The sequence below is a fragment of the Asterias amurensis genome, chromosome 3, assembly GCF_032118995.1.
Source record: "Asterias amurensis chromosome 3, ASM3211899v1".
NCBI lineage: Eukaryota > Metazoa > Echinodermata > Asteroidea > Forcipulatida > Asteriidae > Asterias > Asterias amurensis.
This window is the reverse complement of record NC_092650.1, coordinates 13,601,608-13,619,361: the sequence shown is the minus strand read 5'-3', so window position 1 is coordinate 13,619,361 and position 17,754 is coordinate 13,601,608. Positions and strand designations below refer to the sequence as shown.

Sequence of the window (17,754 nt, the reverse complement as noted above, 5' to 3'; positions counted from 1 at the left end):
ATGCTGCTGAAAGTTATTAAATTTGGGTTGGCCTAGGAAAGAAGGGAATTGGCACCCAGCTTTCGCAAAGTTACCGCCCCAAACCTTGTGATGTGCAAACCACATAGGGGCCTCCTAATACAGGTGTATTCTAATAGGAGTAAAAACAAAATATAACAAAAATAAACTTTATGTATTAAATAGATACATACAATCTGTTTAATTTTTAATTTTTAAGGGGAAAAGAAAATCCCTTTCATTTATGGGGACAAAGTATTGTAAAATTGGGGACAGCTTTATATGTCAACCTAGATTTGGAAATTGGGGATGTGAGATTTTCCAGACACAAAACAAACACACGTACTAAATCCTAGGTAGAAATTGAAATCAATTTATTGCTACTATCATAAAAACAAATCTCTCTCCAAACAGTTACAAAGAAATGATCCATTTTCCTACATCAAAACAGATTTCAAACACCACAACTTAACACAGAGATGCAGTCTATAAAAGCAAAACTTTAGTCTAATCAACTAGCTCTTGAAAAATAATGCATAAACCTAATTGAAAACCCTTTTTCTTATTTTTAGTGCAAAAACTACAATAAATCTGGTGGTGGTCATTAGAGAGTTTGCACAAGAAGATTATTCTTTGGTATTTCTTCTGCCAACGTTGCTCGTAGTAAGTAACTGCAGAATTTCAAAATCAACCTCTCACCATTTTGTACCATCTGATGGAACAAGAACTAGAAAAAGAAAAACCTGTTTGTGCGTTGAGATTAAAACATATATGGATGCATTCCCTGGTACTGAACAATATTTGACAATGTGTCAAGAGTACATAGCAAACCGGTGAAAATTTAGGCTCAATCGGTCGATAACGAGAATTACGGATTTACTGTAAACACATGTCATGACGCTGCGAAACCTGCGGAAACAAGGGTGGGTTTCCCCGTAGTACACTAGCCACTATCCAACACTGACGTCTTGGGTCAAGACTACACTATAGCTGGGATCCAGAGATCTGTCCCTGTACAGGAGGAGTATCAACAGCTGCACTGGCAGGTGGCAGGGGGTGCATGATGGAGCATGGACATGCAGCAGGCTTAATTTCTTATCAGTTTTTCTTTGTGTGTTTTTTTTCATGATAATTCTTGAATATTACACGTGAGCCCCATTCTAAGTAAAAAGAAACTTGAAATGATTGAAAATTACCTGAAAGGCCCACTGACTGATCACATTATCAAGCAATCCTAGTTTTAGTCAGGCCGTCTAAATTTTAACACTAAAAACGGGACTAGTCCCAACTATACAGTTGGGAAGGAACAAAGATTTCATCCCAAATGTACAGCATTATAAGGCAATGTATGTGTTTTGTGTTCTTATTTGCATGGAGCTCTAGCAAGTTTGCCTTTCTTTCATTTCTGCCATGTCGGATTTCACTGTGAATCTCCACAACCATGCAGAAGGTCATGTGAAATTATGCTAGGTCAAAGGTTATTATGTACATGGGCTCAAAATTAAAAAACACAAAGTGTGACGTCAGATGTTCAGACTACACTTTTTTAATCTATGTATAAGATGCTCACAACTACACAAAAAAAGTGAAACTACTCAATGAAGCTGCTGCCACCAAGTGTCGAAAGTTTCCCATTCACCATACAACTTGAACTGTGACCTTTTTATAGAATTAGAGCAGTTCACTTTTGTTGGTGTACAATGATGCAAGTCGATAATAGCCGCAACAGTTTCTACTAGATTAAATAAACTAAAGGAATACAAAACTGGTACATTTTTTATATATTATTTAACTTTTAGAGACCAAAGAATGGCTTGCACAAAAATGCCAATAATAGTAGCATCAAACAGGTGCAAGATTTGACCTTCTATTCAACTAAATGGGTCAAAGAAAATGTCATGTCCTAAATTGACACTTTGCAATGCTTTCCATGTTGACATAATAGAACAATTTTCTAACAAATCCACACATTTCTGTTTATTACTCCTTTGTTTCAAAAAAACTGTTTTCCTGAAAACGTTGACAAAAATAATCTTCCAAGGTACAGGCACTAGTGATTTATCAGTTTCAAAACCACTGTTCTATCATTAGGCTTGGGTTTAGCTCTTACCAGCTGTAAAGGGATTACTCCATCAAGTATCAAGTATTGGGTCTATGATTGCATGATTCTGTAGTGTTTTAAAAAATATGTTCGCAAAGCCTGCCCTCTAACCCCATGATAAACTATTCTGTAGCTTGAACAGTTGTCTGAAGTTGGAACAAGGTCTTGGTTTCACCTAGGATCAATTTAATCCTTGGTATAATTCACCAACAAAAATGCAGAACAAATTTTAAAATCTGATTCTGATATCGAAAATTGGTTAGAAAAAAATATGGCTATACAACTAAATGCTAAAAGTTAATAACTTATGCAATAAGCCCATCTTACAGTCCCGGTTGGATGATTGGACGTCAGTCTCTGTTACACTACTGAGCAGAGAGGCATCTTCCACCATGACTACACTCACAGAGACAGTTCCTATGCATTAGTTGCAACAGATATGCACCATCAAAGATGGCACCACTTTAAATTTTCTTAAGCAGTTGATTTTGAGTCAGCACAGTGATAGGTACACATTGACACATGTTTCATCGTTGCACTCAAAATTTCATTTAAATGTGTAATTAGTGCTAATAAAGGGCCTTCTTAATTAGACTTGGCACCATTATTGACTTTCTTAAGTATGGAATTCTTGGTCAGTAGACCATGGCATTTCAATTTATGAAGAAATTTAGCTTGCACTCGACATTTCATTGAAATGGAATTTTAGGGTGTGTTTATGGGGCTCCCCCTCCAACGCACCACTGGGTGCGCCTAAGAATTCACATTTTAAGGTTCCCCCAGGGGGTATACTAGGGACTTTTCGTTTTCAACGACGGATGGTTCTGCGACGGTTGTTCAGCTAAACGTCGTTTTCAGCACAACGAAGATTCATCCCAAGTACTGTCGTAGAAATTGAGGGACGACCGTCCTCAAAGCCGACGCATGCGCAGATGACGCCAAATGTCATCTTCACCGTCGCAGAACCATCCGTCGTCGAAAACGAAAAGTCCCTACTATACATCCCACACCTCAAACCTTTTGCACTAAAAGTTTCCAATAAACCCTGCTGGGCTCCCGGACAATAACCATAAAGATTATTTTTCTTCTAAATAAAAATAAATATTTTTCCCATTGGACTGTTTTTGCTTGTTAGAGTACCGCGACTTTTCTGTAGAATTATATCAAATGAGGACAGACGCATGGTAAACTGACCTCCCTGTCAACTAATGCAACCGCGATGTAAAACTAACAGGCCGAAAGAGGTTGCGGAAGACTTCCGCGCAGCCACGGTAACTTAACAGCGCTGCTTAAAAAGTCCAATGGGAACAGCTCTGTGCTGTAACCTTAACCGTGACCACGCTGTAAAACACTATGCAAGCGTCTCTGAATATAAGTTCAGGTGGGAACGCACGGTTTTTTTATATATATTTTTAAGCAAGTCGCCTGACACACAAGGCCTAAAGGCCACTTCAAGGTGTAGGCTACAATTATTTTTCCAGAGGCCGTTACCACCTACTCCTAGGGCTGAAACAAGGTTACCCCTTTCACAGTCCATACGAATGTAGGCTTGGGTATCATCAATTCCAAGCCTGGCTGGTAGAGCAGAAAGCACTACCTCCCCAATTTTATGTAGCAAGTGTCACAACCGGGATCCGAACCCACACCCTGCTGATCAAACACCAGTGCTTGAATCCGGTGCTCTTAACCGCTCCGCCATGACACTGCCTTGAATTTCACAAAAGCCAATGACAGTAACTTTCTGCATGGCAGCGGTAGAAAAAGTCTAATGGGAACACAGCTTATGACCACAAAAAAAAAAGGATAAAATTGTTGCACCTGAACTTTCACTTTTCTAACTTGGCAGTGGGAACTTCCTTGAATCCTTGTCCGCATATCATAAAGATTCTGACTTAGCGTCAAATTTTCCCGCCTTTGAGAAACCTTTTGCTAGTTTCTAACAAAAGTTTTTTTAATAAACTTATGAAATACTTGAATACAGCTTTACTAAAGACTTTTAAGAAATTGGCAAAAACAACAAAAGAAACCCTTGGGGCTACCAAATGGATGTTTAAATTGGAAACTATCATTTAAAGGCAGTGGACTCTATTGGTAATTACTCAAAATTATTTTTAAGCATAAAACTTACTTGGTAACGAGTAATGGAGAGCTGTTGATAGTATAAAACATTGAAATGACTCCCCCTGAAGTAACATAGTTTTCAAGAAAGAGTAATTTTCCTCAAATTTGATTTTGAGACCTTAGATTTAGAGTTTGAGGTCCGGAATCAACCATCTAGAAGCACACAACTTTGTGTGACAAGGGTGTTTTTTTCCCTTCATATTATCTCGCAACTTCGACAACCAATTGAGTTCAAATTTTCACAGGTTTGTTATTTTATGCATATGTTGAGATACATCAAGTGAGAAGACTGGTCTTTGACAATTACCAATAGCGTTCACTGTCTTTAAATGTATTGTTCAACATCTGTGATTAGACCTCTATCAGCCAGTTGACCATATTGCCATAAAAAGTTATTAATTGTATACAATTTTTTATTTCTTTTATAAATTATGTGAGGACACTAGAGAGATATTATGATATAAATCATAAAAATACACTAAGCACAATTAGGTGCTTATGTTGGTAGCTTCAACATGGTAACTTTATGAATTTGAGCCAAGGCTGGAAGCACAAGTAGTTAGGCCCTTTTTTGTTTCATCTATAACATGTTCATCACTGTAAACAGGGACCCAGTCCAAGATAGCACCAGCATGATAAAGGTTTAATCAACTACAACAGTTGAACCACAAAAACACACAACAACATCGGACAGGACAGTAGAAGGAACGGGAGAAAAAAAGGAAAACTATTAACCTTACTTGACCTGGGTTGAACTTTGACCTACAGGTCAATTGAGGTCATGGTTTAGGATGCTTGTCCAAATTACAATTTGGAAGGGGACTTGGTGACTTGTCTGTGTTTCCAATTTGTTCCCGTTCCCCTACACACAAGATAAAAATAAAACAAAAAAGAAACAAAGAAAGAACTAAGAATCACTCTCAAGAAAGCGTTGGAATTGAAAAGCAGATACATTGTACTTACATCGGGAACATTTTTATTCATAAAGCTATAGGTAATACTTAAGACAGGTGTTGAAGACAGTAACTGTGTATCAACTATAAAACAGTACACATGTGTGGCTTTGTGTTGAATTCATTTACAAAACTTCAACGTCAGAGTCACAATATGGCCCTAAACAGCACTCAACCTGTACCTGTGTCAACGCTAGTACTGACTGGTACAGAGATTTTGTTTATAAGGATTTGGGTACTTTTCGAAACACAAAACGCAATGTCCACAGATTTGCATCAAACTTACACCCTTTGAAGATAATGATAGCAGAAAGCATACCTTAAAATATTAGTTGCTGAGGTGTTGTAGTTTTTGAGAAATGAGTAAAACAATGTCATCAAAATTCCTTTTTTACACAATAAAATAATTTTCGTCTCATGATCGCCGAGACGAAAATTATGTTTCATGACATTGTTTTACTCATTTCTCAAAAACTACCGCACCTCAGCACGTAATATTTTCAGGGAAGCTTTCTACTATCATTATCTTCAAACTGTGTAAGTTTAATTTAAATCTGTGGACATTGTGTTTTTTTGTCCTACAAAAAGTACATAGACCCTTTAACATTACGGTGGTAGTCAAATGAAATTTAAACACATTATAAGCATGTGAGGTTATTTTTATGTCACCTTATCAAAAGACAGGAACCAAAACCAAACCCAAAAGGTTTCAGTGTATTTTAACTGTATTAAACAAAACACTCTAATTGGGTTTCCCTTCGATGTAAACACCAATTATTGGTAGGACTGCACCAATTAAAAGATTGTTTGCATACTTTTATGATAAATTTAAACTCAACAACTTTTTTTATGTCAGCCTTTTCAAAGAAGAAGGGAAGTTTACACATCCCATTTTGGATAAAAGAGTCATTTTCAAAGAATGTAGGAAGTCAGAAATTTTGGATAATAGAGTGGTTTAGACGCAATAATACTCATGTATATACAACAATAAAATAAACTGAGTAGGTCTGAGGTTTGTGTTCACCTGAAAAAAAAAAACTTCAAGAAACTTGAATTATGATTGAGCAAATATTGAACAACAAACTTTAATCATTAGTCATTTTGAAAAACAAAATTCATATCCACTAAAAAAATAGTTGAAAACTTGTGATCTTCTCTGGAAACACTGAACTATATTTGTACCCCAAAATTTTTTGAGAGAATATCTTGCAATGCCTACAAACTTCAGACACTTGTCTCCATCATAACTGTAGTTGATTAAAGCTTGTGTAGAGTTTGTGGTTGCGATGACATTATAAACCTGTTAAATACTAGTAATACAATTTAAATTACTTAGTTTTAAACAAACATTCAAAATACTTGCAATGGCAAACCTCAAGTATTTTTAATAGATGGAAATTTGCATGGAGATAAAGAAAATTAATTTTTGGTTTTACCCATGTACCGTAATTTTCGGATTATAAACCGCAGTTAATATGTTGATTTTGACACTTTTTTGAACTCCTGCGGTTTATTCCGCGGTACACTGATGTGTGTTAGCACTGTATACTCAGTACTTACCTGGTTCTGTGAAGAAAAAAAAATCACGGGCATATTACTCGGGTGGTGTTCGAAACCACAACTTTGAAATTCTAGAGCAGTGTCTTACATATAAGAGCAACTAGATTGCCCAGTAGCTGGAAGCAGTTCAAATATTTAGCAGCGGATATTTTTGAACCGATGGAAATTTGTATCAGGCATAAATAAATCTTGAATTTCTAACACACATTTGTGTATATTGGTAAAACCAAAAGTCAATACTCAAGTGAGATTTGGGTTTTCAAAATCAAGTTTGCAAATGAAATGGTCTTAATGTAAATTTATGTGACCACAAACTTTGTCTCGTTTATTAAAAGTTATGCTTGCAGAAAAAACAAGATTATGAAAGATTTATTTTTAGTTACACACCTGCTATTTCTCAATTCATATTTAATATAGTTAAACTTGTAGCAGAAAAAGTATTTTCATCATATTTTCTGAAAAGGGGGGTACAGCATTGTATTTTTGTTTAAAGGTTTATTCAATCAATAAAATACTATTCACCAACAAAAACAAAAAAACCGATCTTGACACTAACTATTGAAAGTTTTACTTTCACTTAAAATTAAGTTTTCCTGAAAATGGCATAAATTCTCACAATTGTTGAGACAATCCTTTGTTCCAAGTACCCTTTAAGATTTAATAATAATAAATAATGATAATAAGACTTGTAATGCGCACGTATCCACCCTGCTGGGTGTTCAAGGCGCAGAATCACAAAGAATCATTAAATGTATACCACATCTTGAAAACATTGTGTAACACTTGTGTAGAGTGTACATTATCTGAAATAAAATTATCAGTGGGCCTGGATTCCCCTTGTTCTAGACACAGAGCCAGAACTGGTTATGTATAACCGACATTTACGCCAGTCACATCTATTAAAGGGTTAACAAAATTCAGATACTGGGATTCACTGTATAAGTGCACTTATGGAATAGTTGTGAAAATAACTCATTAATTAACAACAGTCCTATTATAAATAGCCCTGTCCAAACCTCTCCAACAATTGGTCTCAAGATTGCTAACCTTGCTCAAGGCAGTCGCATTATTCGCTCTGAAAAGACACCACTGTAAACCCACCCGTATACCCTGTGCGTGGTGCGTGTAATCACACCGCATGACCCACCCGTATACACACTGTCACATAGTACGACTACTGTGCACACAGGTCATCCGCACTCGTACCACTAACCGCATGCGGATAGTGTACGGGGGCATCGTGTCGTGCGATGTTACGCACAGTGAATACGGGTGGGTTTTTATACAGTGGCGGTCTTTTTTCGGAGTGAAAAATTCGACTGCCTTGAGCAAGGCTACAAGATTGCTGGGGTTTCTTCAGTCCTACCTGCCTCGTAATAAGAGTTATTAGGGAGATGGTGCTATATATGTGCGGTATTTGACTAATATTTAACTACAAAGAAGGGCCCAAGGATGCCTTCTGTGCCCCCATCATATTACAAGTCACAAACCAAGAAACAAGGCCCTTTTCCATAAAGTATGTTTGCAGGTGCTTTTTTTTCTTTCTTTCTTGCTCACGTATAGAGCGTCCATTAGAACATAAACTTTGCAAACTGTAAGCGAATCATAAGGCATGCTAGCTTGCCGACGTTCTAGTAAGCAGATAAGTTATGCAAATTCATTGTGAACACGCTGTCAGATATTTTTGACAAGTCAAGAAGAACAGAAATTGAAGCAACTTTTAACGTGATTGGCATGGCATTTTGGCAGACTACTCGTTTCTACTTTGCAAGATAATTCTGTGCTTAGAAATTTTTTGTTATGCTTACCAGTTGAATAAAATCATGGCTGGTCTCCACTATTTTCATTTTACTCAGCAACACAATTTGCTGTGCAGCCTTTTGTGGACTTGCCCTTTAATTTCTCTTTCCAATAAGGTGACAGCCAAGCAAAAAATACATTAATTGCTAACTGTTTTTTTGTGCTAAAAGCTAAACCTAGTTTGGAACTGGTTTCAATCAATACATATTATAATAACTTGTTTGGTAAAACAGAATCTACCTAACAAACCTTAAACTCTACCAAGGCAAAGGCATATTCATAAATGCACAAGATTTATCAATCTTGCGATTGGTTTTAAAAAGCTGACGATATTTCCAAATTATATGAGATCGGTAATTATGACGTCTTACTTAAAACTCTCATTACACGATAAATATAAACCAATTACGCTGCTGTACGTAACTTTTCAGTATTTAGCTTCAAAGTTCATTTCAAAAACAACTAAAATTGTCACTGTTAACTTTTTAAACGAACATTTGGTGGTCACTTTGGACTAAAACACACTCAAAGAAATTATTTTTCTTAAATAATCGGAACTTCTGTCAAACAACCAAACAAGTTCTCAATCATACAAAATAAAGCAAATCTAACAACACTTTAAACAACAACTGTTTTGTTTTTATATAAAATAGAAAATATCATATATTCACACTTTGATATAATATCAATTCAAAAAATAGTGTTTTTTTGAAGCTGTAAAGGTTAGCTAAATTACAAGCTGCAAGGATGGCTAAATTACTCAAAAAGCACTTGCAAATTAAACTCAAAGGTGGTAGAACTGACACTTTAATACTAGCCAAGAAATTCTTGCCATTTAAACAAATTGACTATGGGTACGTTCGTTTAGCTTCCCTGGGTCGACCCCGGTGTGTGGCGTTTTTTTTTTCCAGGACGAACGTGTGCAGATAATCACCCATGTTCCTCCTGGAAAAAAAAAACGCTGCACACCAGGGTCGACCCAGGGAAGCTAAACGAACGCACCCACTGTCTTATCGGTGCCCCTGTTCAGTTGCGTGTTTTTTACGACTGAAATAAAATAATTCTTTTAAACTTAACTTCATGGGGTGGGGTGCAATAATGCGACATATTTTGGACATTGGAATTAAACAATACTTTTCAGAGCTGTCATATAAATTCGAACTGAGCTATCAAAAACCTCTCAAGACTTCAACCATGCCAACTTTACAAATCCGCTGAAAATCTATAACACTCACAAAGTTTGAAACCAAATCCAAACTGTCAACATTGTGGACGATTTCTTGGAAACATTTTCTGAAGTTTTTTCCAAACCCGAAACAGACCAGCTAGGCAGTGAATCATCACAGATTCTACGACCAACAACTTCTCAACAAATCTTACCAGATCAAATAACTTTCAAAAATGACATAACTAACACTTAGGTAAGCTTTCAAATAACATTATACCCAACCTATTAGGTAAATACACTCTACAATACGGGCCGTATCTCGTTGCCCCCCCCCCCCCCCCCTCCCCCCTGCCCCCTTTCAAAAGAGTTCTCATTGTTGCACTGTCTTCTGCGTTTCAGTCAACATTGAGTGGTCACTGGGCCTAAAATCATTCCTTAAACCATCTCAGCTCCCTGGGGAGTATACAGCCTGTGTCGCCAAATATCGCACTATGCTAACCAATCACAAGAACCACCTCTGCCCTCACAGGTACCCATTCACCCCTGGGTGGGGGAGAGAAGCCTATGGTTAAGTGTCTTGCTCAAGGACACAAGTGTCACGACCGGGATTCGAACCCACAATCTGCTGTATAAAAGAAACACCAGAGCTTGAGTTCGGTGCTCTTATCCGCTCGACCACGACACCCCAGGGTACATAAGAGACAGAGCGGGAATAAGAAGTTTACCTAGGGAGGCTTGGGTAAAAGCATTATATCCTACACAACACATTTTACAGCGGTTTGATTTTGTCAGGCCGAAAAACTACAATGAGACCACACCCATAGTATTGGCCTTGGTGCCCCTTAGTGCCGGGATTGAAGTCATTACCAATGGTGTAAACCTTCACACCACCATATTTTTGTGAATTAAGCATTACAAGTCCAACTTTAGATGAATGAACTTGGCAACTTTACAAATGTTTGTACAAGAATTCAAATTGAATTACATTGTAGCTGGAATTGCTGTGTTCAATCTAGAAGAAAGTGCGGCTGTTGACTGATGTGTTGCTTTTGTGCCAGGGACATAAAAGACACAGAGCGGGAATAAGAAGTTTACCTAGGGAGGCTTGAGTAAAAGGGTTGTATCATGCACAACTTTTTACAGCGGTTTGATTTTTTCATGATGAATTTGCTAAACTGAACCGATTCCAACATCAGGGACAAAGATTTTGAAAGAGGAGACTGGTACAGTCTTGATAGGGTTCCTTTAAATTGACAGCAAAACCAGTGGATGGCCTTTTAGTTTGCCAATTTCTATGTAAGGATTCTCTGGTACGGGAGTAGCTAAAGAAATAATGATGTAAACAATCCAAGCGATGGGCCTCAAAACACCACAGCACAGCTAGTACTTTCCTCTTTTAAAACAAATCGGTATATACAGTATTATTTACACTTCACCTACTTATCATTATTTGTGTTTTAGTATCAAAAGAAAATCATCTATATATATAGATATATATATATATATTCTTCTGGAGGTTGGAAATTTCTATAAGTGTCTACTGTGTGCAAATACTTCATACTTTTTGCCTGAGCTAATCGATTAAATATACGTAACTTGAAGTCATCTAAAGTTTAAAAGCTAACGCTAAGACCAGCAAACTGGCTCCAAACCACTGGCTCATTTCAGAACCATCACTACTCATAACAGAGATCGTTCCATGGTGCTACCAAAAAACCTCCTTAAGATGGATTCCCACAACTTGAATCCAATACAGCTGAACTCAAACGCCTTTGAAGCAGGTGTGTATCTGCATATTGTTGCATATTCCATTTTGATGTCTTATACCAACAGGTTAACCGACATAATTCCTGCACCGTAATGATTTGAAATCTGTTTGGCTCCATTAAGACACCCAATAGCCCAGTTCATACTTCCTGCGAATGCTTATTGCGATGCGAATTTCACTGCATGACAAAGGGAAAAAGAGCGCATACCAATTGTTGCGTCACCAAAGTTCGCTTCGCATTCACATTCGCAGGAAGTATGAACCGGGCTTTAGTGGTCCTAACAAGGGTAGAACGACATGGGGTGTTTCCCCGCATTCACAAGTTCACTGAATCCATAAAACCAGTATAGTTTGTAACTTGAGTCGCTGAGTGTTGCAAATGAGCCTAAACTTCATAAAGAATGGCCATATCCACAACCCAAACTTGCAGGGGGGATAAAAACACCAACAAAACTACGACAAATATAAACCCAAAGAATATTGGTGGCCTCTTTGGTGGTTGAAAACGGAATATCACTGAGAGAAAGGGATACATTTATAAACAATAAAGGGATCATCAAGGAGAGTTCAGTGCATCTTGAAGACAGTATCTCGCAAGGAAGTGACATGCCAAGGAGATGTATCTTTAAGTTGATAGCAAATACAACAGAAAGCACCTCCAATACCACACAACTTAAGCAAACCACCAGTAACCTTTTTAACTATAGTCAAACTGTTCCGTCATTCAAAACCACACAACTGCCTGTGTTTACTGGTACAGTAACTGCACGCAGAATGACATTGTACTGCTCAGATACATTCACCAACGCAAACTAAACACCTGGACGATATTCTAGGTACAATCAATGAGAGTGGCTGGAGGAGGAGGAATCTAGCCCCAGAGGGATTAAAGACAACCTTTTCTCCTTAATCCCCGAGAGTAATAGCAAGGGGATCAGCAAAGGGAACGGATGGGACACCCCCTCTGTAGAACCAACGATACAAAAAGAAAGTACAGACCCCTAACCCCAACCCCAGCCCTAGCCCAAGATAGCGGAAGATGGACCTGTGTCTTTGCCACCATTCATTCTTCTTCTGCTTACTTCTCATGTCCGCCACTTTGTCTTTCATGCTTTTGGTTCGCTCTTCCCGGTTCCGCCGTCTCAGCTCCGTCTCCGTACTGTGAAATAGCAACATTTAAAATATTTGGCCACTGCTTTTTTTAAATGAAAGTCCTATAGACTTGTGTGTTTTTAAAAAGGAAAATTATCAAGTGTACCTATATAATCTTTAATGGATAAAAATAGGCAATTCGTCTTTGCAGAACCATTTATGCCATGTTTTAATTGCCTAAAAGCATTAAGCTCTACCAATATAGTCTGGCGAAAGCATATAAAAAAAATCATAACATTTTATCAATCTTGTGATTAGTTTTAAAAAGCTGACGATATCTCAAACTAATATGAGATCAGTACTTACGACATTCTACTAACAACTCTCATTACATGATAAATATAAACCAACGTTTAAGTTGCTGTTTAATATAATTATTTTAATTGTTTACCAAAAGTTCTGGGGAAAAAAACTTAAATAGGCTTCTCCCAGACCATCATCACCCCTATCTTTTTAGATTATGAGTCAATGAGATATTGTGTACTTTGAGATATTGAACTTGCTTTCTCATGTATAACCATTCTACGTTTTCTACCACACTCAAGTCATTGCCTGCTACATTGTAACTCTAGAATGCTGGGACGCTCCTTGATCATTACTGTACATTATATTTGAGTATAGAGCAAATGCAGATCCGATTATTTCAAACTCGTTTTGTAAGGATAAGTCAGAATAATCCGCTAAGGCATTCAAGTACAAATAATGTTAAAGGGAAGGTACACGTTTGGTAATTGTCAAAGACCAGTGTTCTCACTTGGTGTATCCCATCATAAGCATAAAATAACACCCCTGTGAAAATTTGGGCTCAATTGGTCATTGAAGTTGTGAGAAAATGATGAAAGAAAAAACACCCTCGTTGGACGAATTGGTGTGCTTGCAGATGAGAATAAAAGACTTCTAGCTAGAAGTCTTTTATTATTTTAGTGAGAAATTACCCCTTTCTTAAAAACTACGTTACTTCAGAGGGAGTTGTTTCCCACAATGTTTTATACTACCAACAGCTCTCAAATGCTCGTTACCAAGTCAGTTTTTAAGTTAATATTTGTTTTAAGTAATTACCAAACATGTACCTTCCCTTTAACAAAGCTCATTCTCAAATAGCAATCTATTGGTGTTTAAGAGCCACACTTGTCTATGGAAACCAGCTGAAGCTTCGGTCAACATAGGCAGGTGCTGTTTCAGGCCCAACTGTTCCCCATTGTAAAGTTAAAAGTGCAGCCTGGGAACCAGCTACAGTACAATGTATGCAACAAGGTTATATGCTAAACATGCACCTGCCCTAGTGCTTGATACCCGTATCTGGCCGTTGATCTTACATGCTGAGCGAGACTACCGGGCCTGATGCTTCCTTCTTACAAGGCGCTTTCTCTTTTGTATTAGGGCACCTCCATTAGGGCAATTGTAAATTTCTGTTTGAACATTTTAAGGAGCACCAAGGTCATGACCAGAGGCATTGTCTCCGTGAAGCATCATGACTTGACTACACTCTCAAGATCATTAAAATTACTCTGGCCTCAAATGTGTCCAGGGCTCGATCTCACATAGCACTGGGATTTATATCTTAAAGGCAGGGCATACTTCTGATAATTACTCTACAAGTTAATAACTTGGTTAAGGAGCACCAAAGAGCTTTTGATTGTATGAAACCTTGTGAGAAATGACTCCCTTAGAGAAAGAGGTAATTTTCATACAAAGAATTTGAAACTGAGAAGGGCTTAGGCGTGAAGCCTTTCACAGAAATCTGAAAGCACATAATTCTACGCAAAAAGTTTTTTTTTTTTCTTTCTATATTTTCCTGCAACTTTGGTGACTAATGGCACCCAAATATTCACAAAATTGTTATTTTCTGCATCTGTTGGGATACGCCAAGTCACGATACTGGTCTTTGACAATGACCCAGAGTGTACCCTGCCTTTTAGATGAGTTATCAATATTGCCAGAGTGAGTTGTATTGTGACATCACAACTCGCTTATCATTTAAGATTGTCATCTTCTTACAGTCAATCCAAGGCCTTTGGAACTAGAAACCTGGGGTCGATTTCACAAAGAGTTAGGACTAGTCCTAGGAGATAAACAAATTGCATGGATAGTCCTAAGTTAGGACGAGTAACTGGTCCTAACTCGAGATAAGACTAGTCCTAACTCTTTGTGAAATCCACCCCTGGACCCAGATTTCACAAAGAGCTATGGTGGCTACGGCTAGGGCTGTATAAAAATATAGAACACCCTATTAACAAACACTCCTAGCAGTAGCAGTAGCCGTAGCCATATGAAGTCCGCCAATTCGGATTTGGCCTAAGATTCATCACAAGTTAAATTTTCACAAAAAGCTTTTGATGGTCTGTAGTGTCACATCCCAGTTTGCTTAGCTATTAAGCACCTCGAAGATGACGGTTGAAAAAGATATCACTTTTTATCCCCCCAAAAAATTTAATCTGAGAGGCGTAACTGACAGTAAAGTTTCTCAGATAATGTATTGAAATTGCAGATTTGTTCTTCCTACGTTGACATAATCGCATCAGACTTTTGGTGATACATGTATCTCAAAAACGCTACCACCTTGTAAAATGAAATGTTCACGGGTTAGTTTTATTGTATTTATCTACAACTATACAGGATTGAAACAAACAGTGGATTCTATTTACCTAATGTATACATTCCTTTTTAAACCAGTGGACACTGTTGGTAAGTACTCAAAATAATTATTAGCATAAAACCTTTCTTGCTGACGAGTAATGGGGAGAGGTTGATGGTATAAAACATTGTGAGAAACGGCTCCCTCTGAAGTGCCATAGTTTTCGAGAAAGAAGTAATTTTCCACGAATTTGATTTTGAGACCTTAGATTTAGATCTTGAGGTCTCAAAATCAACCATCTGAAAGCTCACAACTTCGTGTGACAAGGGTGATTTTTTCCTTTCATTATTATCTCGCAAGTTCGATGAACGATTGAGCTCAAATTTTCACAGGTTTGTAATTTTATGTATACGTTGAGATACACCAACTGGAAGGCTAGTCTTTGACAATTACCAATAGTGTCCACTGCCTTTAAAGGGTCTGGGTACTTTTTGAAGGACACAAAACATAGTGTCCACAGATTAAGGTATGCTTTCTACTATCATTATCTTCAAACGGTGTAAGTTTAATGTTAATTTAATCTGTGGACATTGTGTTTTGTGTTACAAAAAGTACCCGAACCCCTTCAACAAAACTCCTTTTCCATTTTTTTTCTTACCTCGCACCAGGATTACTGTCATTACTGTGTGCTTTGACATCATTGCTATCGTCTTGTCTCTGTGCTTTGGCATCGTTCCCATCTTGCTCCTCCGGTGAGTGAGGACGCTTTATTTTCCTTGGTAAGGGAGGAGGCGGGGTTTCATGCTCCCCATCCTAATTTAACAGGAGATCAATCAGGTAAATTGTTAAGTTTAATAATAATAATAATCATCAATTTTTATATAGCGCTTTATCACAGCCCAAAGGCCGCCTCAAAGCGCTTCAAACATTATTACCCCAGCTGTCGATTTCACCAAACTCTTCCTAACTTAAGAATCATCTTAGGACTTAGGACGGGTTCAGTTCCAGATCCAAATACGTAGGACGCATTGAACCCATCCTAAGTTAGGACGGGTTACTTGTCCTAACTCGAGATAGGATTGATCCTAGCGTTTCGTGAAATCGGCCGCTGGTCACTGGTCCATAAATCATTCCTTAAACCATATCTGCTCCGTAGGGAGTATGATACAGCCGGTGCTGCGAGTTATCGCGCTCAAAGCTAATCATTCACATCAACCATCTCTGCCCTCACAGGTACCCATCTACCTGTGGGTGGATAGAAGCAATGGTTAAGTGTCTGGCTCTAGGACACAAGTGTCACGACCAGGATTTGAACCCACATCCCGATGATTCACCAGAACTTGAGTCTGATGCTCTTATCTGCTAGGCCACGACACACCCACACTACATCTAAGAGGTGTAAGGAAGTCTAAATAGTCTAAGGAGAGCCTGATGGTTCTAAAACTGTACAATTGAAGGTGCTGTTCAGTGCCATTGGCACTGAATAAATCTTCTTTCTATTTCATAACTATTGTACAAGTCTTAATAATAATAATAATAATACAGCATTTTTAAAGCGCACTTAATCTGTAGAACATTCAAAGGCGCTGGTCAAAGAACAAGAAGAAAATTTCACTCAATATCTGCATAGGCTAATCTGAAGCGATGGGTTTTGAGAGAATGTTGGAATCAAGAGATGTCATGTGTGTCCTTGAGATGTTGAGGCAGAGAGTTCCAGAGGCGGGGGTGAAATGTTACTGAATGCCCTGTCCCCATAGCTGGATAAACGGGTCAGAGGAACATAGAGCATGCTGCCAGAAGTCTTCAGGGGGATTGCATTCCATAAGTCCGTGGGGCGATGCCCGGACACAAGTCCTGAGCCATCTTTTCTGAGGTCATATAGTTTCTTTTTTGACCAAACAGTATTGGGAGGGTTCAAAACCCAGCAGCGGGCGGGACCCTCTTCGACTTGTACGTCATTATTATTCATAGAATTACAATTACATTTCATTCATTCATATAATTTTTTAATTATTTGGTGTTCAGTTGGAGCAACAGACTGTGGGGTGTCCAAGAATACCTTAACTTAAGAGTCTGCCGCTAATATAAAAACTTGCCCTCCTTGTCTGCAGAAGCTACCGAGTGCACAGCAAGAGTGCCCAACTTAATCATGAGCCAAGTCCATTGCTTTCTAGTATAGCTTTAGCAGCAGCTAGTATAGCAAGGTAGCTAAACCGATGATGATCATGTGTTTGTATTGAACTCTTTACTAACCTCCAATACTAATGATCCAAGTCCATTGCTTTCTAGTATAGCTTTAGCACCAGCTAGTATAGCAAGCTACATGTAGCTAAACCAAAGCTGATCATGTGTATGTATTGAACTCTTTACTAACCTCCAATACTAATGATCCAAGTCCATTGCCTTCTAGTATAGCTTTAGCACCAGCTAGTATAGCGAGGTAGCTAAACCGAAGCTGATCATGTGTTTGTATTAAACCCATTCTGCATCTTCTCATTTCCAGTAAGATTTCTTTAACGCTGAGCCCGTTCGTGTGTCCATTCTTTTCAATCTGCAAGA

At 38.0% G+C, this 17,754-nt stretch overlaps 1 protein-coding gene across 3 annotated transcripts in view; it reads right to left on the bottom strand.

The window, feature by feature from the left end:
* Positions 1-383: 383 nt before the first annotated feature.
* The window catches only part of LOC139934631 (tyrosine-protein phosphatase non-receptor type 1-like), a 42,958-nt gene continuing 25,587 nt past the window's right edge, over positions 384-17,754 (bottom strand). The window contains exons 7-10 of one of the 3 annotated variants that reach the window (XM_071928929.1): positions 17,570-17,746; positions 15,854-16,008; positions 12,551-12,627; positions 384-5,081 (exon numbers count right to left, since the gene is read on the bottom strand). In XM_071928929.1, the coding sequence (XP_071785030.1) occupies positions 4,999-5,081; positions 12,551-12,627; positions 15,854-16,008; positions 17,570-17,746 (492 nt within the window). In that variant the 3' untranslated portion in view covers positions 384-4,998. Of the gene's footprint in view, positions 5,082-10,062; positions 12,628-15,853; positions 16,009-17,569; positions 17,747-17,754 lie in introns of those variants that run through there. The other 2 variants (XM_071928930.1, XM_071928928.1) reach the window with 2 other exon arrangements.